This window comes from Muntiacus reevesi, chromosome 8, assembly GCF_963930625.1.
Source record: "Muntiacus reevesi chromosome 8, mMunRee1.1, whole genome shotgun sequence".
NCBI classification, from domain to species: Eukaryota; Metazoa; Chordata; class Mammalia; order Artiodactyla; family Cervidae; genus Muntiacus; species Muntiacus reevesi.
The window spans coordinates 43,303,781-43,329,990 of record NC_089256.1 but is presented as its reverse complement, the minus strand read 5'-3'; the positions used below and the strand labels follow the sequence as shown (position 1 = coordinate 43,329,990).

At 39.8% G+C, this 26,210-nt stretch overlaps 1 protein-coding gene across 1 annotated transcript in view; it reads right to left on the bottom strand.

The window, feature by feature from the left end:
* The window catches only part of CFAP91 (cilia and flagella associated protein 91), a 98,121-nt gene that overhangs the window by 19,367 nt on the left and 52,544 nt on the right, over positions 1-26,210 (bottom strand). The window contains exons 11-16 of the mRNA XM_065942109.1: positions 18,637-18,753; positions 16,440-16,511; positions 15,114-15,260; positions 12,730-12,951; positions 9,081-9,229; positions 8,428-8,519 (exon numbers count right to left, since the gene is read on the bottom strand). Of these exons, the coding sequence (XP_065798181.1) occupies positions 8,428-8,519; positions 9,081-9,229; positions 12,730-12,951; positions 15,114-15,260; positions 16,440-16,511; positions 18,637-18,753 (799 nt within the window). The remainder of the gene's footprint in view (positions 1-8,427; positions 8,520-9,080; positions 9,230-12,729; positions 12,952-15,113; positions 15,261-16,439; positions 16,512-18,636; positions 18,754-26,210) is intronic.

Here is a 26,210-nt window from a genome sequence, read left to right as displayed (position 1 = left end):
GGAATACCTCAGGCCAAGCAAGTGGGTGGGCAGGGACACTGCGCCATCTACCAGTGGGCAGGTTGCATTAAAATACCCTAAGCCCACAGCCACCCATGGAGAGGGCCCAGGACTTGGCCCTACATACCAGGGCACAGATAATATAGAACTGGGACCCCTAGGACCTACTACAGAAAGAGACCTTGGATCCTGACTCAGCCCCCAGTAGCTGGCACCAGTCCTGGACCCGCTGGGTGCCAGCCACACCAACCAGCAGGACAACACCAGCTCTGAGACACTTTGGGCCCCTCAGACAGCCTCCCCAGAATGTAGCCCCCACTCACCAGACACAGAATGAATAAATAAGGTCTTACTGTAAAGCATAGGGAATTATACTCACCATCCTGTGATAAAACATAGCAGAAAAGAATGTAAAAAGAAGATGTATATACATATATATATATGTATATATATATAACTGAATCACTTTACTGTCCTGCAGAAATTAACATTGTGAATCAACTACACTTCAATAAAAAAAAAAAAGATAGGCAGAATAGCAACAAAAAAGGGAACTTTAGAGAAGAATGGATGAACAGAGTGAGCAGTAAATGTTTTTAACCAAGAATTTAACCAAGAATTAGAAAATATAAAGAACTAAACAGATGAAAATACAGTAACTGAAATGAAAAATACACTAATACCGAGGAAAAGATCAGTAAGCTGTAAGAGAGTAGTGGAAATCACTTAAGCTAAACAGAAAAAAAGAAAAAAGAAATAAGGACAGTATAAAAGACCTCTGGGACAACATCACACACACTAACATTTACCTTACAGGAGTCTCAGAAAGAGAAGACAGAGAAAGTGGCAGAGAACATATTTGAAGACATAATAGCTGAAGACTTCCCTAACCTGTGAAATGAATAAAACATGCAAGTCCAGGAAGCACAGAGAGAGCCCCAGACAGGATCAACTGAAAGAGGACCATGTCAAAACATACTGTAATTAAAATTGCAAAAATCAAAGATAAAGAGGTATTATTAAAAGCAGCAAGGGAAAAGAAACAAGTTATGTACTAGGGAACTCCCATAAGGCTATCAAGCTGACTTTTCAGCAGAAACTCTACAGGCCAGGAAAGAGTGGCAAGATACAGTTGCCGTGATGAAAGGGAAAATCTACAACCAAGAATATTCTACCTGGCAAGGCTTTCATTTGGATGTGGTAGATCAAAAGTTTTACAGACACGCAAAAGCTAAAAGAGTTCAGTACCACCAAAGCAGCTTTACAAGAAAGGTTAAAGGGACTTCTCTAAGTGAAAAAGAAAAGGTCAAACTAGAAACATGAAAATTATGGCGGAAAAAAGATCATTGGTAAAAGTAAATATATAGTAAAGGTAGTAAATCAACCACATAGAAAGCTAGTAGGAAGGCTAAAAGACAAGAGTACTAAAATCACCTATTGCCACAGTAAGCAGCTAAGTGATACACAAAGCAATCAGACACAAAATATGAGAAAAACAGTAACTATGAAGGGAGGACAATACAAATTCAGACTTGTTAAAATGCATTTGAAATTAAGAGATAAAGATCTTAATCATATATAGAGTTGTTTACATCTATGTATAAACCAAATGGTACCCCAAACCCAAAAATCTACAATAAATACACACACAAAAAGAAAGAAATCCAAGTAACACTAAAAATAATCATTAAAAGGGAAGAGAAGGCAAGAATAAACAAAAGAATTACCAAAACAACCCCAAAACAATGAACAAAATGGCAACACCTACCTATCAACGTGTGTGTGTGTGTGTGTGTGTGTGTGTGTGTGTGTGTTGCTCAGTTGTGTCTGACTCTTTGTGACCCCATGGACTGTAGCTTGCCAGGCTCCTCTGTTTCTGGAATTTTCCAGTCAAGAATACTGGAGTGGGTTGCCATTCCCTTCTCCAGGGGATCTTCCTTACCTATCAATAATTAATTTAAATGTAAATGAACTAAATGCTCCAATCAAAAGAGACAGTGACTGAATGTACATACAAAGAACTATATATATGCTGCCTATAAGAGACTCACTTGCACTTCCTTGATGGCGCACTGGATAAGAATCCGCCTGCCAGTGCAGGGGACTCAGGTTCGATCCCTGGTCTGGGAAGATTCCACAGGCCTCAGGGACGCTAAGCCTGTGTACACAGCTACTATGCACACAGCTACTGGGCCTGCGTGCTGCAACTACTGAAGGCCGCCTGCCTAGAGCCTATGCTCCGCAGCAAGAGAAGCCGTCACTGCAGCAGAGTAGCGCCGCCTCGTCGCAACTACAGAAAAGCCCACACAAAGCAATGAAGACCCAGTGCAGTCGAAAATAAAAATAAATTAAAAAAAAAAGAGACTCACTTGACATCTAGAAGTGCACACAGAGGTAGAAAAAGGTATTATATGCAGAAAGAAATCAACAGAAAAGCAGGGGTGAAATACTTATATCAGACAAAACAAATATTAAAGCAAAGGTTGTTATAAGAGCCAAAGAAGGACATTATATAATAATCAAGGGATCAGTCCAAAAAGAAGAAATAATTATAAATATAGATGTACCTAACACAGGAGCACTTAAATTCACAAGGCAAATATTAACAGACATAAAGAGAGAAGTCAACAGTAACACATAATACTAGGTTGTGTGTGCGTGTGTATGTGTGTGTGTGTGTGTGTGAAAGAATTTATTTTACAGCAAGACCTAGGATATGGGTCCCTCTGTCACAGGCAATGAAAATGAAAATCTCCACTGAGAAATGAAATTATTCAGAAATTTCTCTGCAGTGAAATACAAACAGCTTTCCTGAAAGAATAGTCTTCTCTTCATCTAGAAATTTCCATATTTATACAAAACCCCAAAACATTTTAATCTTTGTTTGACTCCATCCAGGTTTCCAATACTAGGCACTTTAACGCCTCACTTACATCAATGAACAGTTCATCCACATATATAATTAATAAGGAAATACTGGCCTTAAATGACACACCAGACCAGATGAACTTACTAGATATGTATACAGAACATGGAATTCAAAAGCAGCAGAATACACATTCCTTCCAAGTGCACATGGAACATTCTCCAGGATAAATTACATGCTAGGCCACAAGATGCCTATTGCCAAATTCAAACTTAAACTGAAGAAAGTAGGGAAAACCACTAGACCATTCAGGTATGACCTAAATCAAATCCTGAAAGTGAGAAATAGATTCAAGGGATTAGATCTGACAGAGTGCCTGAAGAACCATGGATGGAGATTCGTGACATTGTACAGGAGACAGGGATCAAGACCACGCTTAAGTAAAAGAAATGCAAAAAAGTAAAATGGCTGTCAGAGGAGGCCTTACAAATAGCTGTGAAAAGAAGAGAAGTGAAAAGCAAAGGAGAAAAGGAAAAATATTCCCATTTGAATGCAGAGTTCCAAAGAACAGCAAGGAGAGATAAAAAAGCCTTCCTCAGTGATCAGCGCAAAGAAATAGAGGAAAACAATAGAATGGGAAAGAATAGAGATCTCATCAAGAAAATTCGACATACCAAGGAAACATTTCATGCAAAGATGGGCACAATAAAGGGCAGAAATAGTATGGACCTAACAGAAGCAGAAGATATTAAGAAGAGGTGGCAAGATTACACAGAAAAACTATACAAAAAAGATCTTCATGACCCAGATAACCACAATGGTGTGATCCCTCACCTAGAGCCAGACATCCTGAAATGCAAAGTCAGGTGGGCCTTAGGAAGCATCACTATAAACAAAGCTAGTGGAGGTGATGGAATTCCAGTTGAGCTCTTTCAAATACTAAAAGATGATGCTGTGAAAGTGCTGCACTCAATATGCCAACAAATTTGGAAAACTCAGCAGTGGCCATAGGACTGGAAAAAGTCAGTTTTCATTCCAATCCTAAAGAAAGGTAATACCAAAGAATGCTCAAACTACCGCACAATTGCCCTCATCTCATATACTAGCGAAGTCATGCTCAAAATTCTTCAAGCCAGGCTTCAATAGTACGTGAACCGTAAACTTCCAGATGTTCAAGGTGGTTTCAGAAAAGGCAGAGGAACCAGAGATCAAATTGCCAACATCTGTTGGATCATCGAAAAAGCAAGAGAGTTGAGAAAAAAACATCTATTTCTGCTTTATCGACTATGCCAAAGCCTTTGACTGTGTGGATCACAACAAACTGGAAAATTCTTCAAGAGATGGGAATACCAGACCACCTGACCTGACTCTTGAAAAATCTGTATCCAGGTCAGGAAGCAACAGTTAGAACCGGACATGGAACAACAAACTGGTTCCAAATCAGGAAAGGAGTATGTCAAGGCTGTATATTGTCACCCTGCTTATTTAACTTATATGCAGAGTGCATCATGAGAAATGCTGGGATGGAAGAAGCACAAGCTGGAATCAAGACTGACAGGAGAAATATCAATAACCTGAGATATGCAGATGACACCATCCTTATGGCAGAAAGTGAAGAAGAACTAAAGAGCCTCTTGATGAAAGTGAAAGAGAAGAGTGAAAAAGTTGGCTTGGAACTCAACATTCAGAAAACTAAGATCATGGCATCTGGTCCCATCACTTCATGGCAAATAGATGGGGAAACAGTGACAGACTTTATTTTTAGGGGCTCCAAAATCAATGCAGATGGTGACTGCAGCCATGAAATTAAAAGACGCTTACTCCTTGGAAGAAAGTTATGACCAACCTAGACTGCATATTAAAAAGCAGAGACATTACTTTGCCAACAAAGGTCCATCTGGTCAAAGCTATGATTTTTCCAGTAGTCATGTATGGACGTGAGACTTGGACTATAAAGAAAGTTGAGCACTGAAGAATTGATGCTTTTGAACTGTGATGTTGGAGAAGACTATTGAGAGTCCCTTGGGCTGCAAGGAGATCCAACCAGTCCATCCTAAAGGAAATCAGTCCTGAATATTCATTGGAAGGACTGATGCTGAAGCTAAAACTCCAATACTTTGGCTACCTGATGCAAAGAACTGACTCATTTGAAAAGATCCTGATGCTGGGAAAGATTGAAGGCGGGAGGAGAAGGAGACGACAGAGGATGAGATGGTTGGATGGCATCACTGACTCAAAGGACATGAGTTTGAGTAAACTCTGGGAGTTGGTGACAGACAGGGAGGCCTGATGTGCTGCAGTTCACGGGGTTGCAAAGAGTCGGACACGACTGAGTGAACTGAGGCCACAAAACAAGTCTCAATAAATTTAATAAAACTTAAATCTCACCATCTTTTCTAAGTACAATTCTGAAACTAAAAGCCTCCTTTTAGTTTTTAGTCTATGGGAAAATACTAAAAACATGCGGAGGCCAAACAATATGCCACTAACAACCAACAGATCACTAAAGAAATCAAAGAAGAAATTTAAAAAATACATGGAGACACATGAAGTAAAACATGCAACAATCCAAAATCTCTGGGATGTTGCAAAAGCAGCTCTTAAGAGGAAAGTTTATAGTGATACAAGCCTACCTCAGGAAAGAAATATCTCAAACCAAGAATGTGATCATATACTGAGCAACTAACAGAAGTCAGTAGAAGAAAAGAAATCAAAGATCAGAGAAGAAATAAATGAAATGTAGCCTACTTCTTAAAAAGTAGAAAAGATCAATGAAAATAAGAGCTGTTGCTTTGAAAAGACAAAATTGATAAATTCTTTGTGAAACTCATCAAGAAAAAAAGAGGGACCAAATAAATAAAATCAGAAATGAAAAAGGAGAAGCTATAACCAGCACCACAGAAATACGAGAACAATATGAACAACTATATACTAATAAAATAAAGAACCAAGAAGTAGTGGACAGATTACTAGAAATGTAGAATTTTACAAGGCTAAACCAGGAAAAATTAAGTGTAAAAGAGCAAGTACCAGTACTGAAATTGAATAAGTAATAAAAAAAAAAAATTCCCAACAAACAAAAGTCTGGACCAGATGGCTTCACAGGTAAATACCTACTCTCAAACCTTTCAAAAAACTGCGGAGGGAGGAATGCTTCTTAACCACCTCATCTGTCTCCCCTTCTCCTCCTGCCATCAAACCTTCCCAGGATCAGGTTCTTTTCCAACGAGCTGGCTCCTCACATTATTTACAATAGACAGGATATGGAAGCATATCTACATGTCTATCAACAGATGAAAGGATAAAAAGACATGGGTATGTGTGAGTTTACACACATACATAATGGAATACTACAGAACCATAAACAGAAAACAAGCTTGTCATTTGCAACAACATGGATTGATGTGGAAGGTACTGTGCTTCATGAAATAGACAGACAAATACTGTAGTTATCACTTACATGTGGAATCTCAAAAAATCAAACAAATGAATTTAGCAAAACAGAAACAGAGCCACAGATACAGAGAACAAACAAGTGGTTACCAGTGAGGAAAGGGAAGTTGGGAGAGGCAAGATAGGGATAAGGGATTAAGAGATACAAACTACCATCTATAAAGTAAATTAGCTACAAGGATATATTGTATAGCACAGGGAATATAGCCAATATATTATAATAACTTTAAACAATGTAATCTAAAAAAATTTTAAATCATTGTTGTACAGCTGAAACTAATAAGTCAACGAGACCTCAATAAAAAAATTTTTAATGCATCCAAATAAATCAGTAATGAGATATCAAATGGTCTGTATGTGATAGTTCTTAATTTGGAGTAAAGAGTATTTATATGCAAGGACTTACTTGGAAAGAGAAAGAAATACAATGTGTACTCCCTGTTCAGATGGCTTTCTTCATTTGGGCTATGTCCGTATAAAGGGAAGAGGATAGGATTTGCTCAGTTTGCCTACAGATGACTCCCATTGATTCCTATAGATCAAGACTCCTTCAGCTCCCTCCTCTCAGAGTCAGGAGAAGCTGGGGGAGCCGGTTACAAACTAGTAACTGTTAAACACAGGATTTCTCCCCTTCTTCAGGTGAACTGATATGAAACAGACTGGCCTCACTTTGGATTGAGGAGGAGAAAGGAGTTGCTTATTTTCTTAAGGATCTAGAAAACATTAAGATCCCTTTTATAATAGAAAGTGATACAGGAATACTTATTATTTGATCTAAAAATTGAAGTTTTTTTAGTAGAGGCATTATCATACACTGCTGATGGGGATATGACTTGTTTTTTTGTGGAGGCAGTTTGGTGGTATCTATCAAATGTAAAACACACATACTGTATTTCCAGCAATGTACTACTAGGAGTTTACTCTCAGAAGAATGACCAGGATGTTCACAGCTATTTATAGGAAAACACACAGGAATAAACTAAGTGCTCATTGCTGGGGATACTGGTTTAAAAACTACAGTACAATTGTGTAATGGGAAAACAGGGTATTTCTTTGTTCTCTTCTAATGCATTAGAATTCCACCATTCCTTACCCCCTAGTTACGCAATCTGAAATATTACACTTCTCTTAAACCTGTCTAGAATTCTCCTGCAAACTCTTAAAACCTCCCAGGCTCATATATCACTTAAATATTGATCTACTGGTCACACTCCCTCCCTCTGGGCCCAGGACTATCACTGTACCCTGAAAGCTCTGGAAGAACATTGTTTCTTAAAACACATTTTTTTTTTCTTCTCCTCCTCTATTGAATAAAACCAGCAATCTTTAGAAACATGCCACTTTTGGCAAATGATAAGTGAGGATATTTATACTGAGATGAGCCCTGGCAGGAACAAAAGATATTGTGACTCAGCAGAGCTGCAGAATAGCATTAAGTCTGCCAGGCTTCCCGTTTTTCAGCACCTGACTTGCACATGCCCTGCCTCCAAAAGGCAGCTACAGTTGGAAAACCCTGCATACTATCAACATTTGTTTCACGTTGAAAAAATCAAATCACAAAACACAAGCTGATGGTTACCAAAGAGGAACAAGATGGGGGAGGGATAAATTAGGAATATGGGATTAACATATACACACAAGTATATATAAAATAAACAAGGATTTGCTGTATAGCACAGGGAACTATATTCAATATCTTGTTAACCTATAATGGAAAAGAATCAGAAGATATGTGTGTGTGTATATACATATATAAATAACAATCATTTTGCTGTATACCTGAAACTAACATAATATTGTAAATCAACTATTTAAATCAAAAACAAAACCCCCAAAATACACCTCCTCTGAGAACTTGAGAACTGCATCTTAAAGAAGGTTTGGAATTTAATGCTTCATCAAACTTATTAGAACCGCATGCATCCATACTGGAGGTGATTATATTTTGCCATTGGACAGCATCAAGAGAACCTGACAAACTTTGAAGATAACTCTGATTCTTCTTCAGAATCTCCCCCATGCCTCTGCTCAGTTTTAAATCTCTGGAATATTGAAAATAGCTTATATCTTTAAAAAGATTATCGAATGAAGCATTTATGTTGGCTTACCCTTTTCTTTGACAAAGTCCTTTTGCACCTCCGGGATCAGGAAACTGTAAACCAACTCGGCCACAATCTCCTCTGACTGAAGCTGAGTTCGACTAAAAAATAAGAACATATTAAAAGTGTTTCCTTTGCTGCCTTGCTTGAGCTGCCGATTTATAATTGGATCCTCCTTGCGTGTGTAAGGAGCCCCACTGCTCAGATTCTACGACTGCCTTTTCCTTGAGTGATCTGAAATAGCACATTCCTGGTGCGTTTCCTTAACTCTTTGGAAAATCCAAATTTGTCCTTTACTTCCCCTGCCTCCCAGGAAAGGAGTGTTAAGAGACACGATTTACACATGGAAGCCAAAAGCCTTGGGGTGATATCCAAGTAAAATTGGACATGCTCACATTGCTTTCAAGCTTTGTGATATTCTAAAGTTAAGAAATATGAAAGTGATCCAGAGTGCAGAGGATAACTGAAAATTCTATTCTCAATGTGCGGCTCCTGCCACACAAAAGTACAGGTCTGCTGGCTGCTGTTAAAACTAAATGCATACTGAAGCATGAGTTAGTTATTTGTTTCTCCTTGGTGGTGAAATCTTAGGCTCTTGAAAAACACATATGAGTAACAGCAAAGGGGCTGTCCATCCCACCATCTGTCCCCTTGGTACACACCGGCTTTCCATTTCATAAGCAATGTCATTGACTTCTTCAGCCATCTTCTCTATTTCCGCCCTGGCTTGTTCTTCTGCAGTATTCTCTTCAGTGTTCAGTATTATGTCCTCCAGATAGGAAGTTACAGTGCTTTGGTGAACTTTAATCACCTGCAAAAGCCCCAAACACTTCAGCTACTCAGAAAAGGAATGCTACTACCATAAGCAAGACAAGAAAAATGCACAAAAATTGGTCAACATTTTTAGCATGTCTATTTCATTTACCAAGTCAATAGTCCCTGCACTGTACATTCCTTTAAAAAAAAAAAAAAAACACTGTAGTCCATTTCTAATCGACCTGTATCTACCCATTCTGGGTAGACCCTACATACTTGGCTCATTTTAGAATTATGGGTCTCAATTTGGGGTGGGCAATACAAAACACTGCAAAAAGATCACAGGCTTGACTCAGGAACCCTGTTTTAGGTTCTGTCTTTGTTCTTACCAGCAGTGTGACTTGGTCTAGCTACCTAACTGTGGCAGAGACTAGGATTTATACAACATCCTTTCTCTCCTTTCTCTTAAAGGATTCTTAAAGGGAAAGACCTAGCTTATTTTTTTCTCTCATTTCTCATTTCATGGGGACAAAATGCAGGAGGCACCAGTCGTCTTAAACTGCCGTGAGGGTCATGCCCCAGGGACAGAAAAGCAGAAATCTAGAAGGATTCTGGATCTCTGATGAATTTTTTTTAACTATCATATCAGTCCTGGACTGCCTCTTTTTTAAAGCTTTCTGAAACTGTGAAATAGAATATACATTTAGAGAAGTGCAGAGCAGATAAATGTACAGTGTAATGAATTCTGGTCAAGCCACTGGTAGTATCCCAGAAGTCACAGTGGGTTCCATCTGACCACAGCTCCTTTCCATTCTCATGAGTTTATGGTAGACTTCACTTTCTTTACAGTTTTGTTCCTTAAGATTTCAGTCATAAATAATACAATTTAGTTTTGCCTGTTTGACAGGTAGATACACAGGAAGTATCACAAACATCAAGGGTGTCATACTTTGTTTTCTATGAGGTCTCAATAGATTTTGAGCTTTGGGGGATAAGAGCACTTTCTGTTTAATGTCTAAATATTTCTTTATCTCTGAGATAATGCTTGGGACTCAGTAACAACTTAGTACCTGTTTCTTGACTGGCACTGTAGCAGGACTCTGAATATGAAATGTTTACAGTGAAATACCAAGTCCATATCCTTGAATTCCTGTGCCTCCCTTATGGGAGAGACCCAATGACCATAATTTAATATGGTATCAGCCAACCAACCAACATGCATTTTCTCAACGCCTGTTGTGTACAGAGGGCTACGCTGGTGCTGTGGAAGGCACAAAGCGATATACAACATGCCTGCTATCCTGGAGACCACAATCTTACTCAAGAGACAAGTCACACCTAGAACAGAACAATTAGACAGTTGAGTCTTGTTCAGAGGTGGGAAGTTTAACGTGGTCTACTTCTAACAATATATGTACTTGTGTGTTTACATACATCTTTATAAATGTGCATGTTTGTGGACACGTTTGTGCTTGTATGTGCATAAGTGAGTAAAGGAAACGTTTGGGTGGCTATGTGTGTGTCACTGTGTCCTCCACATCTTTGCTAATACTGTGCACAAGGGATTATGTTTGTGAATGTGTCTTCACGTATGGACATGAAGTGTATATGTATTTAAATATGAGTCTGTGACTATGTTTCTCAATATATGTTATTTTCCTGGAAATTTACTAATGTGTACATTTCTGGTTTTTGGTATATTTATGTGCATGCAAGCATATTTATCTATAAAAGGATCATATGATGGAAGATAGGGAATGTAAATGATGCATGGGGGCGTCCCTAGATGGATATATTCTTTACATAAATGATCGTGAAATCAGGCCAGAAGGGTCATTTTAACCCTTTCATGCCCCTCCCAGATGTGCTGCCATTTACTGGGGCTGTTCCCATCTAGAAGACACCTTTCTAGAAGTCTTTCACCAGTATCTTCCTTTTCATATTTCTGAGTATAGTGGTTCCTTTGTCTCTCTCCTTTTATTCTCACTCCCAACTGGTTCTTCCCATCCCAGTTGGTTTTTCCTTAGTGATTTCAGTAGGGGATAGTAAGTTTTCGTTTGCTAAAAATTGCTAAATCTCAGTAATTCTATTTAAATAAAAGCTGTTAGGATGACAGGAAACTAGAATACAAATTATTATTATAGGCTGTTTGACACCAGAGATGATCCTCCACTCCAATTAAAAAGCTGCACTTGACAATATACAACCTGCAAGTTTTTAAGCTGTATAGAAGATGGAAAATCTTTAATTTTAATCAATTTTTTAATTAGAAAAAACAGCAAATACTATTAATGAATTAATCCTAATTCCCTGGGAATTGGGTAAATCCTTAAAATCACAAATCAAATAAGAAAGCCTCAAGTTGACATAGTATTATTTTTTCTCACCCAAGGAGCTCAAGAGTATCCATATTTACAATTCAGATAGCCTCCTGGACAGGAATTTAAAAAAAAAAAATTGGCACTTTTAAAAAAAGGTTGGCACTTTCCATCTTTCCCATCTGGCGCAAGGGAGACATTCTTTGTTTTGACATATTCTGGGTGTGCTGGCCGCCCACGCAGCCTCTTCTGTGCCCAAACCCCTCAGCCTGCCCAGCTTCCACCTCTGCATTCCTGGGGGTCAGACACCCTAACTGAAAGAACACACATCAAGCTCCCCAAGAAAGGGGACATACTCTCCCCAAACTCTAGGTGTGATATGGTGGAGGGGGTGGGTATTAGTCACAGCACAGCTCCCTTTAAAGAAATCTTCCTCACAAATCCTCTCCAATTTTATCACTTGAGCTTTTGCATTCTTGATGAGGGCAAGAGTGCTTTGAGATATTATTGGTTCCTCAAATTTCCTCTGAGTTTGCATCTGGGTCAGTCTGGAATTTCACATCCACTGGGTCTTGTTCAGAATTCTAATTTACCAGCCTGGCATTCTTAACTCCCACGTTTGTATCTTTAGTCAAAAAATCTCTTCTAAATTCCATCTTATATATTCATATGCTGAAATGACACCTCTACCAAGATATCTCAAACTAATGTAAATCAAACTCCCGATTCCACCCCTGCCCCAAACCTATTCCACCCTCAGCTTTCCCACCTCGGAAAAGAACCATCATCTCCCCACTCACTGACACTGGAAACTGGACTTTATACTTGATTTCACCCCATTTCTCACTCTGGCCTAAGTTAGTTCATTAGCCTCCTTTCAGGTCCCTTATTTCCACCTTGTCCTTCCTCCAAACTGTTCATACAACAAGTACCCCCAATGACCTCTGTAAAAATGTGTCACTGGGCCCCATTTGTTTCCCTCAGGAAACACCACATTTTCTTATTCTACCTTTATTTGCATGTTACATAGGATTTAAGTTCTAGGAGAGAAGGAGCCATGCCTGGTATTTCCCTCCAAAGTACTCCACAATGCCTTTACATACTGCTGAGCATATCCTAGGACCCCAATACATTATCTGTTGAAGACAATTAAAAAATGAAAGCATCTCCTATCTTGAGGTTCCTTGGGTTTGACTCGGCTCCTTACAAATGGCTTCCTTACAAAGTCCCCACTTGCCTCCTTAAATATCTGGTCCTCCTCCTGCAGGCGCCTCTGCTCCACCTGGCGCCGGCCACTCTCTTCAGCTTCACGCATCCGGCGCTGCCGCTCGGCCAGCATGGCCAGGGCGTGGACCCGCCTCTCCTCCTGCAGTCTCACCAGCTCTTTGGACAGGAAGTCAAACATGTCCGCCAGCACCCTTCCTTCCAGTCCAGCCAAATGATTTGCAACCAGCGACACCTTAAAAATAATTATATGACTATGAAGATACAGATTTCACTAACAAGTGTGATTCATGAGGAGGGATGCTGGATTACCCTCGACAGTCACTTCCCTTTCAGAACGCACCTAGTAAAACCCAACGGTTTTACTAGGAAAACTTATGATACAAACTTAGACTTGAGGAAGCAGATTGTTCAGCTATAGATGATGGCTTAGCAAAACATTAGTTAGCATCCACACAATTTTTTTTTTCCTTTCAATTTTATCCAGAAGGTAAAGTGCTTATGTCTTCCCAGACATGAAGGGAAATGTCAAGGTTTTGATTAAAAGATAATATTTAAGTTCAAAAAAATAGAATCTCCTAGAAATTCACTCATGATACCTCTTAATTTTTCAATGCTTGGTCTTTTAACACCAAGTTTGGGGAATTTTTAAGCTTTTCAGTAACATGAAAGTAGAAAACCTTGGTACTTTTTATTCATTTAAGTAACTTCAAAGTCATTAAGAACTGCCTTTGAAACAGACTAGGAAATAAGCCTACATGTCTATGTAGTCACTGAGGTAGAGAGGGGCCCAGAGTTCCTGGCCAGGAATAAGCCACAGTGTTTATTTGTGAATCCCTCTGTCCTGGCTTTGGCACAATGAGAATAAAAGTGTTTAAGAAGACTGTACTGTGTTTCTGCTCCTAGCCTCAGTGGTAAGGGGGAAAGGCTCTTCTCCCAGATACTTGCTGCTCTCACACTGATTCCCCTTGATATAAGAGAGGGATAAAATGAGAGGATCAGCACTGCTATAGGTACATGAGATGTCCACTGCCCCAGATGCCTGCATCCCACAGGTGTAGCCAGGAGCAGCCAAAGGTAAACAGAGTGAGTCTGTGGCTATGTGACAGCTCTTCCCATTAATTCCTCCCTTAGCTCTTAGCTGTCATCATGTCTATCAGTCAAGTATTTATCTACTAAATGGGACAGATGAATTAAAAACTCTGGATTGTCTTAGTTGTAGCTGCTCAAGTCTATAATCAGAAACCTTGAAGGGGCCGCGGTGGGCATTCTTGCATCCAGGTCCTGGGTATTCCACTGCCTGAGCATTCTGCTCTCTGTATGAACAGATGTGCAGCTCGTCTCCATCATGCCCAGGGCTCCAGGGCCCCCAGATTCAGAGACTCCAGTGACTACACTCTTCTCTTCCTTCTCTGGTCCCTTGGCTGGGTTTCACCATCTGTGGCTTTCTCCCTCCCTCTCCCAAACCAGCCCCCATCACTCAGAGAGCACGCCAGCCCTGCTGTCACATGAAGGGAGTACAGGGGTGCTCGCTTCAGAGCTGCTGACCGTTTGTGCCCAATTCACAGCACGAGAGCGGTGTGTGTCACTAAAGGTGGGTAATATTAACTTTGCTGTAAGTCTACTTCCTTACAACACTCTGCAAATTGATTCTTTTCACACTGATTTACAGATAAGTGGGAGAGACAGTAAAAGTATACCTCCACTTTAGTCAACATTAAATAGTATGTATATATACACAAATACCAGCAGAAAGTAGGAAACACATTTACAGTTGTTGGGTTAGAGCTGCAATCACCAGCTACTGTCAGTCACACAGAGCTCAGAGGACCTGACGAAAGTCACAGAATAACATATTAACATATTTAATATGTAGTTTAAGGAACATGAGCTACATACAGCTCCAAAACTCATACATCTCAAGTGTGGACAGTTTTTAAAATCTCATTTCTCACTTTTTCTTATTGCTTTCAGTATTTATTCATTCTACTTAGCTTCCACTGAAATATAATAGAAATATAATATTTTCTTAAATAGAAATATTTAAGAAAAATTGGAAAAGAAAACCTTTTAAAATAGTAAAGCTTTTTTTCTTTCCTTTTTGCAAATTAAAAAAAAAATAAGCATACTCAACTCAGGGAGGATACAGTCCATTCAAATTTTGGACAGTAGTGCCACTGGCGAAAAATGCTGGGATTGTGGGGGGTGTTTCTTTTTTTTTCCATTTATTTTTATTAGTTGGAGGCTAATTACTTTACAATATTGTAGTGGTTTTTGCCATACATTGACATGAATCAGCCATTCTTTTACATCACTTCATCTGTTGTTACTATACTGCTGTTTGCACAATAACAAAAATCAAGGGTGAAAATGGGACAAGAAAGGAGAGGAAAGAACCTTGTGCTCGTGCAAGTTCCTCTGCCGCTGCAGGGCCAGGGTCACCTGCTTCTCGGCTTTCTTCACCAGCCTGTCATCTTCTTGCAGTGCGTGGCTGGTGCGCAGCTCCTGGATCAACTCCAGTCGCTTCTCTTTCCCCTCAAACATCTGTATCAAATCAAACCAGAGAGACCTGCAAATCAGCATTGCCAGTGCAGGCACGAGGCCTTGCAGGCAGTGACTGGTGAGGCGCTCATGAACAGCGGGTTCTGCTCCGCCTTTCAGGGCCACGGACCAGGTGTATGCCACAGAGCTAGGCGTCAGCCCTGTTTTCTGCTCCTTCAGCTGTTCAGGCAGAAAAGGAACTCAGCTATCAGTTAACTGTTGACTGAATTTCTTAAAATGCCTCCAAGACAAGGTGATAACTCTAGGGTCATGTTAAGAACCTGGAGCCTTCCCTTCATTTCCTGCGCTCTTCCCCTAGGAAGCCTGGGAGTGGTATGTTTCATGGTCAGTTTTCTTTTCTGAGAGATCTGTTCCTGGTCTGGAATACACGACCTGCTGTCTGAACTTCACTGTGGCGTTTCTCCTGCAGAAATAATGCCAGGAGGATAGGGAATAGTGCTGGACACAGAGGTTCATCCAGCCTCCCTGGACTGACTCACCATAACTGAGTCTCTTAAGAGTTTTAGCTGTCTGGGGAAGAAAAAATGTTTTAGCTGAGGCTTTACATCAGTCCCTTTTTAAATTTAAGAAGCACAATGATCTGACTAAGGCTTTGCGGTCAGGAAGACCAGAGTTGAATTTGCTGACAGTTAACATAATCTCACTCAGGCTTGTATTACTCACCTGTAAAATGGGTAATTGGTAGGAAAAAAAGTGCTGATATAGGTAAAGAATATATAATGTGAGCATACACAGTTAAGAGTTCAAAACTATAGTTATTTATTTAGCTATTCCATTTAATATTCATGCATTGCTAGCTAATATGCAAACTCAGATTATTATGACTGTGGAAAATTAGAGAATCCACTTGGTTTGTGATGCTTAACAGTCAAAATTCATGTATGAAAACTGCTGGATTCAGCAATTCCATGGAAGACATTAGCTTCATACTGCCTTGGTTACACTACAGGAAACAGCAGGCGGGTCGTTTCTTTCCTTGATATTGTGCCACTCACTTGGGCTAGCTATGGCAGTAAAAGGGAAAGAGTAGGTAACTCAATAGCATAGTTCCACAGGACAGCGGGGTGTGGGAGGCAATTTACCCCCAAGGAAACAAACACAGGTGCACTCTGAATCTAGTCTCACAGGAGAAGAACAGGGCCAGGGGTCCACCCTACACACCATGTTTTGAACAACTCTGCCCCGGAGCAACTTTTGAAGGTAGATCACTGCCATTTCTATATCTTCTTCTTCCTAAAAAAACAAAGAGAGAACCAAGCAGCTTGAGAACTTCAGCAGTTGCCATCAAATACTTTTTTGAAGATTTATATCTAGCAAAAAAGCTAGACACCAGAAGGACTTAAAGAGAAATAAAACAAGAAATAAAACAGTATCCTTTTTTGAACATAGGATTTTAAACATGACATTAAAGTATTGTCAAAATTCATTATATTTTTCATATCATTGGTAAATTATATCAAAAGCAAAAAATCACCCAATGTTGTGCTATCCTTACAAATTAAGCCATTTTCATTTTTTCTATATTCCTTTCCAACAAAATCTTTCTTGAAGCAGTAGGTATTGCTAATAACATCCCTTTTGCAATAGTTTTTTTTTTTTTTTCATGTTTAATCATGAGTAGACAAAGAATGCAAGCTTCCCTGGCGGCTCAGTGGTAAAGAATCTACCTGTCAATGCAGGAGACAAGGGTTTGATCCCTGGGTTGGGATGATCCCCTGGAGAAGGAAATGGTAACCCTCTCCAGTATTCTTGCCAGGGAAATCCCATGGACAGAGGAGCCCCATGGCAGGCTACATTCCGTGGGGTTGCAAAGGTCGGACACAACTTAGTGACTGAACATGAACATGAGACAAAGAATGCAGCTGGGGTATATTGGAGTTAAAAATGAGGTGCTTTTCATAAGAACTTAGCTAAACTGGTAAAATCAGAATATAATGGACAAAATCAGCAATCTACAAAAATCACCTTAAATAAGTATGTATAAAAGCAAAAAAGAACAGAGTCTACAAATTTAATTAAAGCCCCTCAATGCAAAAGATATCAATAGTGGAATCAATGGCATTAACACTTGTGAAAGACATGTTAACCACAGGCAGTGGTCAGCACAAAGTCTAGAAAAGAGGATGCTGCCCAGAAGCGCATTGTGGCCAGTCAACAGGCGCATTCCCACCTCTCCAGAAAGCTCAGAGCCATTGGAGGTGCTAGTGAGATCTCCCATCAACTCCCCTGCTCTGGCAAAGCACAACCTATGTGCAGTTTGGCTTTGTGTGAGAACTGCCTTGTGTTCGGAAAGAACAAACTGACCTCCCAAGAGCAACATCCTGATATACCAGGCAGTTATAGTTCTCTCTGTAAAGTATGTTGTTGTTGTTCACTTGCTAAGTTGTGTCCAACTCTTTGCAACCCCATGGACTGCAGAATGCCAGGCTCCCGTCCTTCACCATCTCCTGGAGTTTGCTCAAACTCATGCCCAATGAGTTGGTGATGCTATCTAACCATCTCATCCTTTGCTGCCCCCTTCTCCTTTTGCCTTCAATCTTTCCCACATCAGGGTCTTTCCCAATGACTTGGCTCTTTGCATCAGGTGGCCAAAGTATTGGAGTTTAAGCTTTAGCATCAGTCCTTCCAATGAATATTCATAGTTGATTTCCTTTAGGACAGACAGGTTTGATCTCTGTGCAGTCCAAGGGACTCTCAAGAGTCTTTTCCAGCACCATAATGCAAAAGCATCAGTTCTTCAGTGGTCAACCTTCTTTATGGTCTAACTCTCATATCCGTACATGACTACTAGAAAAACCATAGCTTTAACTATACATAACAAATTTGCAAATCTGTGGCATCTCCAGCAGTTTCTTGTGAGTTTTCTGTGTCAGTCCTTTAAATCCTAACCAACTCTTGAAATGCTGACCAAACTGAGTGTGAGGCCCTGAGAAGGTAAGGCATAGCCCTGGAGTCAGAGTGAGCTCTCTGGCCAATCTTAACCCAGAAGCTGGCCTGTCTTGATGATTCCTTGCTAATTCCAGCTATCATCAATCACTTCATGTGGGAATACAGTTACAGTATCTGATCATCATTCCATCTTCTTATTTGACATATATCAGGATTATCTTCTGATGCCTATTTTTCTTGGGAAGATTTCATTCTTTGTGTTTTTATTCTTGAAAAGGATTGAATTTAGATTTCAATTTGCTTTTTTTTTTCCTGTGTGTATTTGAAATAAAGGATAAAGGAAATGTAATTCAGATCTTGGGAAATGAACATGGCTATGTTAGGTTTGTTTTTAACCCAAACTATCTGGAGAATAAACAGAGAGTGAAGCTGAATTTAGCTTTTCAAATTAAAAAAGCCTCAAACTTACATTGGAACTCATCTCCAGGGTTGGAGTTGGAAGTCGAGGTTGAGGTACTGGCTTTCTTTGAAGAAAACGCATAGGCTTCTTTGCTTTGAAATCCTTATTCTTCTTTTCCAACAGTGCCTGAAATAACACCAGTGTCTGACAATGATATGTCAATATATGTTCAGCAACTGTAACAACTGTACTGCTCTGGTGGTGGATATTTACAATGGGGGAGGTTATACATATGTGGGAATAAGAAAGTATCTCTACCTTCCTTTTAATTTAGCTGTGAATCTAAAATTGCTCTGAAAAGTGAAGTCTTCACAAACAAAACAAAACAAAACAGTGTCATTTCTTACATTTGTATTTTTCTCACTACCAGATCAGTCAGAAACAATCTTCTCTATGGCCATGCTAGGACAGTTTGAGAAAGTACAAACGAGGGTGCACCTATGATATTCCATGAATAAGTTTCCCACTAAACAAACATGAAACATTCTGGGTGTATCCATTTTAATCAAAAGTTTTGGAAACTTAAAAAATGTTTTTGAGTTTTTAAAAGGTTCTGTGATGTGTGTATGCAAGCAAATCCCCCAACTTCTGTTCTTCCACATAAGCTAATCTGCTGTTTTAAATGACTGCCTGGGGCAATAGAAAATGACCTGTGCAGTGCATGACTGAAGCATTTAGTATATTTTATTGTTATGGGGGAAATGAGGGGTATTAATTGGCAATTGTTTTCAAGTGAACAGAGCTTGACTTTGAAGCCAAGCACATCAAGATTTTCACATTTGGTTCCTTGTGAAAGAATGTGTTTCTATTTCAACATGCATTTTATATATATATATTTATTTTACTTTTAATCATCAAAAATCCTGACAGAATTATACATGACATAAGGTTTTGTTCATTGGTTCCATTTTCAGACATGGGATGTTTTTAGCTTAAAAGTATCCAAAAATGTGATCTCTGTGATTTTAAAACCACACTTTAATTACTTTTTCATCATTCAATAATTTTTACACTATTTTCCCACAAAAACATAAATAAGTGACAAAGCAAACACTAAGTCAACAGTTAAAATTTATAAAAAATATGCTAATTATGAGTAAAATTTGGAACCACATCCAATTACCATGGCTGTAATAGAGGCTCTGAGTTTCTTGAAAATAAATCTGATGGTAAATATATATATATAACAGCTCTATGATAACCCAAACTAATGAATCAACAGAAAGCAGCAGTGGTCTAAAAGTAGAGTTAACCTTTGAGTGACATAGGTTTGAACTGCATGGATCCACTTATATACAGAATTTTTTTCAATAAATATATTGGAAATTTTTTTGGAGATTTTTGACAATTTGAAAAAACTTCCATATGAACTACACAGCCTAGAAATATAGAAAAAGTCAGGTATGTCATGAATGCATAAAATATATGTAGTTATTAGTCTATGTTATCACTTCATTGTTGTTCAGTCGCTAAGTCATGTCTGACTCTTTAAAATCCCATGGACTGCATCACACCAGGTTTCCCTGTCTTTCACCATCTCCTAGAGTTTGCTCAAATTCATGTCCATTGAGTCATTGTTGCCATCCAATGATCTTATCCTCTGTCGCCCCCTTCTCCTCCTGCCCTTAATCTTTCCCAAGACTACACACAAATCTATTATAAAGTGTTAAAATTTATTGAACTTATGCACACAGACACTTACAGACCATATGTGATGCTATTCAAAGTCAAGAGAAATGTAAACAAAGATGCAGTATTAAATGATAACTGCTCAAAACTAACTGTAGGACATACTATACTACTAAAATAAATTCATAACTACCTTCTGTTGCTTTTGCTGTGAACTCAAGTGTTATGACACACCTAGAGATATTAAAAAGCGGAGACCTTACTTTGCCTTCAAAGGTCCATATAGTCACAGTTATGACTTTTCCAGTAGTCATGTATGGATGTGAGAGTCAGACCATAAAGAAGGCTGAGTGCTGAAGAATTGATGCTTTTGAATTGTGGTGCTGGAGAACACACTTGAAGAGTCCCTTGAACAGCAAGGAGATCAAGCCAGTGAATTCTAAAGGAAAACAACCCTGAATATTCACTGGAAGGACTGAGACTGAGGCTAAAGCTCCAATACTCTGGTCACCTGATGTGAAGAGCCAACTCATTGGAAAAGACTCTGATGTTGGGAAAGATTGAAGGTAGAGGAGGAGGGGACAACAGAGGACGAGATGGTCAGATGGCATCACCAACTCAATGGACATGAGTCTGCGCAAGCTCCTGGAGATGGTGAAGGACAGGGAAACCTGGTGTTCTGCAGTCGATGGAGTCGCAAAGAGTTGGATATGACTGAGCGACTGAAAAACAACAAGCATTGTGAGTGTCCACTTGAAATGTAAGGTAACGCCAAGCATCTGAAGGAGCGATTCGTCTTTGCAATAGACTGCATGTCATGGTAACAAGTGATCTCTAGCAGTTCTTGTATATTTTTCACTGTGTTTAGTGCAATACTGTAAGCCTTGAGTAACAATATGGGACCTATATGAAGTGTCACTAGTGATGCTGGGTTTGCTTCCAAGAAGGAGAGAAAAGTCCTGATATTACAAGAAAAAGGTGAAGTGCTTTATATGCACCATAAATGGAGGTCTGAAGCCACAGTTCCCCACGATTTCAGAATAAATGAATCTAGCATAAGGACCACTGTGAAAAAAGAAAAGGAAAATCAAGAAGCTGTGGTTACAAGCAGATGTGAAAACCTTGCACCATTGGCAAAACACTTTCTTATCTCATGTTGAAAATGAAGCTTTCATGTGGATGCAGGATTGCTATAAGAAAGGCATACTTGGACTCCCTGGTGGTTCAGTGGGTTAAGAATCTGCCTGCCAGTGCAGGGGACATAGTTTCAATCCCTGGTCCAAGAAGATTCCACCTGCCAGGGATCAACTAAGCCCACATGCCGCAACTACTGACACCCATGTACTCTAGAGCCCGTGCTCGGCAACAAGAGAAGCCACTGCAATGAGAAGCCTGCACACTTCAACTAGAGAGTAGCCCCGCTGGCTACAACTAGAGAAATGCAGAAACAAAGACCCAGCACAGTCAAAAGTAAAGGATACAGCATAATTTGATGAGTTTGGAGGGAAAAAAAGAAAGTCATACCTATAGACTCTAATATGATTCAAAAGAGCTTACCAGATGCCGCTAGTGGTAAAGAATATGCCTGCCAATGCAAGAGATGTGGGTTCAATCCCTGGGTTGGGAAATCCCCTGGAGTAGGAAATGGCAACCCACTTCAGTATTCTTGCCTGGGAAATTTCTGGACAGAGGAGTATGGTAGGCTCCATATTCCATGGGTAGCACAGAGTTAGACACGATTGAGCATGCACACACACACATACACACACACACACAATTAAAAAAAAAAAAGAAGTCATTATATGAGAACTTTAAGTAAAAGGAAGGTGAAGATCTAAAGCTGGAGAATTTAATGCCAGCAAAGGATGGTTTGATAATTTTCTAAAGAGATTTGGTGTAAACCAAGATAACAGAAGTAGCTTCTGCTGACCAAAAGGCAGAAGATATGTTCCCAGACACCATTAAGAATATCACTGAGGGGAAAGAATATCTTCCTGAACAGGTTTTTAAAGCTGATGAAAGTGCCCTACTCTGGGGGAAAATGCCACAAAGGATACTTTTTACTAAGGAGGATAAGTAAGCACCAGGATTCAAGGCAGGAGAGGAAATGCTAACTCTTTTTGTGCAAATGCAGTTAGGTTATGATCAGAACTGCATTATCTACAAAGCTGCTAAGACCCTAGCCTTGAAGGGAAAAAGATAATCACCAGCTGCCAATCTTCTGGCTGTAAAAGAAAGCCTGGACAGGTTCCAGGTTTCTGAATTAGTTCCATTAATTAATGTGTTGTTCCTAAAGTCAGGAAGTACCTTGCCAAAAAAAAAGACTGCCTCTTAAAGTTCTTTAGATATTGGACGATGTCCCTGTTGATGTTCCTTGTTTTTCAGTCACTAAGTCATGTCCAACTCTTTGCAACCCCATGGACTACAGACACCAGGCTTCCCTGTCCTTCACCATATCCCAGAGTGCTCAAATTTATGTCCAGTGAGTCAGTGATGCCATTCAACCATCTTATCCTCTGTTATTCCCTTCTTTGCCTTCAATCTTTCCCAGCATCAGGGTCTTTTCCAATGAGTAAGTTCTTCACATCAGGTAGCCAAAATATTGGAGCTTCAGCCTCAGCATCAGTCCTTCCAAAGAATATTCAGGGTTGATTTCCTTTAGAATCAACTGGTTTGATCTCCTTGCAGTCGAAGGGACTCTCAAGAGTCTTCTCCAGCACCACAGTTCAAAAGCATCAATTCTTTGGCACTCAGCTTTCTTTATAGTTCAACTCTCATATCCATACATGACTACTGGAAAAACCATACTTTGACTTAATGAACCTTTGTCAGCAAAGTGATGTCTCTGCTTTTTAATACGCTGTCTTGGTTTGTCATGGCTTTTCTTCCAAGGGGCAAGCATCTTTTAATTTCATGGCTGCAGTCACCATCGGCAGTGATTTTGGAGCCCAAGAAAATAGTCTGTACTGTTTTCATTTTTACCCCATCTATTTGCCATGAAGTGATATGACCAGAAGCCATGATCTTAATAATTTGAATGTTGATTTTTAAGTCAGCATTTGCACTCTCCTCTTTCACCTTCATCACCTTGGATACATCTTTTTCTTTCATCAAGAGGCTCTTCAGTTCCTCTTCACTTTGTGCCATTAGGGTCGTGTCATCTGCATATCTGAGGTTGTTGATATTTCTCCTGGCAATCTTGATTCCAGCTTATGCTCCATCCAGCCCAGCATTTTGCATGATGTACTCTCCATATAAGTTAAATAAGCAGGGTGACAATGTACAGCCTTGACTTACTCCTTTCCCAATTTGGAACTAGTCTGTTGTTCCATGTCCAGTTCTAACTGTTGCTTCTTGACCTGCATACAGATTTCTCAGGAGGCAGGTCAGGTGGTCTGGTATTCTCATCTTTTGAAGAATTGTCCACAGTTTGTTGTGATCCACACAGTCAAAGGCTTTAGCATAGTCAACAAAACTGAAAGAAAATGAAGCTGCTCAGTCGTGTCCGACTCTTTGTGACTCCATGGACTGTAACCTACCAGGCTCCTCTGTCCATGGGATTCTCCAGATGAGAATACTGGAATAGGTTGCCCTTTTCTTCTCCAGGGGACCTTCCCAACCCAGGGATTGAACCCTGGTCGCCCGCATTGCAGGCAGATGCTTTACCATGTGAGCCACGAGGGAAGCAAGCAGATGTTTTTCTGGAATTCTCTTGCTTTTTCTATGATCCAATGGATGTTGGCAATTTGATCTCTGATTTCTCTGCCTTTTCAAAATCCAGCAGCTTGTACATCTGGAAGTTCTTGGTTCACATACTGCTGAAGCCTAGCTTGAAAGATTTTGAGCATTATTGCTAGCATGTGAAATGAGCACAGCTGTATGGTAGTTTGAACATTCTTTGACACTGCCCTTCTTTGGGGTTGGAATGAAAACTGACCTCGTTTAGTCCTGTGGCCGCTGATAAGCTTTCCAAATTTGGTGATATATTGATACAGTGTTTTAACAGCATCATCTTTTAGGATTTGAAATAGCTCAGCTGGAATTCAATCACCTCCATTAGCTTTGTTTGTAGTAACGCTTCCTAATAAGGTCCACTTGACTTCACACTCCAGGATGTCTGGCTCTAGGTCTATGACCATATCATCGTGGTTATCCGGGTCATTAAGACCATTTTTTGTACAGTTCTGTGTATTCTTGCCACCTCTTCTTAATCTCTTCTGTTTCTGTTTGGTCCTTACCATTTCTGTCCTTTATTGTGCCCATCGTTGTATGAAAGGTTCTCTTTGTATCTCAGATTTTCTTGAAGGGATATCTATTCTTTCCCATTCTATCATTTTCCTCCATATCTTTGCATTGTTCACTTAAGAAAGCTTTCTTACCTCTCCTTACTATTCTTTGGAAATCTTTATTCAGATGGATATATCTTTTCCTTTCTCCTTTGACTTTCTCGTCTCTTCTTTTTTCAACTATTTGTAATACCTCCTCAGACAATCACTGTGCCTTCTTGCATTTCTTTTTCTTGGGGATGGTTTTGTCACTGCCTCACATACAGTGTTACAAACCTCCATCCATAGTTCTTCAGGGACTCTATCAGATATAATCCCTTGAGTCTATTTGTTATTTCCACTGTATAATTATCAGGGATTTGATTTAGGTCATACCTGGCCATTCAGGATCCCATGAGTTCAACAACAAAGGCATCAAAGTGATCTACTTGCCCCCAAACACAATGGCTATAATTCAGCCTTTAGATCAGGGGGTCATAAGGACCTTTAAGGCTTGTTACACATGGTACTTTATGGAAAGGATTATTTATTAAAGGATTATTAATGCAGACACCATGCAAGTCTGCCACTGAAGATGCCATCAGTGTTACAGAAAAAATTGTGAAAGTCAATAAGCTCCAAACAATAAATTCCTGCTGGAGAAAGCTGTGTTCAGATTTTAAGCATGACTTCACAGGATTTATGACAAAGCCATTCAAGGAAATCATGAAAGAAATTCTGGAGGTAGCTAAAAAGGTGGTGGGGGGTGAAGGGTTTCAAGACATGAGTCTGAGTGCCAAAGCATTGATGCTTTTGAACTGTGGTGCTGGAGAAGACTTGAGAGTCTCCTGGACAGCAGGTAGATCACAAACCAGTCAATCCTAAAGGAAATCAACCCTGAATATTCATTGAAAGGGCTGGTGCTGAAGCTCCAATACTTTGGCCACCTGATATGAAGAGCTGACTTATTGGAAAAGACCCTGATGTTGGGAAAGACTAAGAGCAAGTGGAGAAGGAGGTGACAGAGGATGAGATGGTTGGATGGCACCACTGACTCAATGGACATGAGTTTGAGCAAACTTGGGAAGATAGTGAAGGACAGGGGAGCCTCACATGCTGCAGTTCACGGGGATCACAGAGTCGGACATGACTTAGTGACTGGACAACAACAACAGAAGGATACCACACCAGGGGAATGAACAGAAGCTGACTTGATGGAGGTGACTGCTTCCAAATGAGTGCCATACAATGAGGAAGAGGCTGTAGAAGAAGCAGTGACAGGAAACAACTGATGCATGATCTGGGAGAACAATTTTGATTACTCAAGGCTGCATCTGACTTCATATAAGACACGGACTCTTCTATGTTACAGGCACTGAAACAAAAAGGATTGGTACCATATAGGAACATTTTTAGAGAGCAAAAAAGTCAGACAGCAATTAAATGTGTTTCTGTAAAGTTACACTGGGTGTGCCTACCTCTCTGGCCTCCCCTTCCACCTCTACTATCTTTTCCATCTCTGCCTCCTCTGAGGCAGCAAGACCAACCTCTCACCTTCCTCCTCCTCAGTCTATTCAACATGGAGACCACAAAGATGAAGACCTTTATTGTGATCCACTTCCATATAATGAACAGTAAATAATCATCATGCCATACAGTTAATAAATTTATCTGTTGTGCACGTGTGTG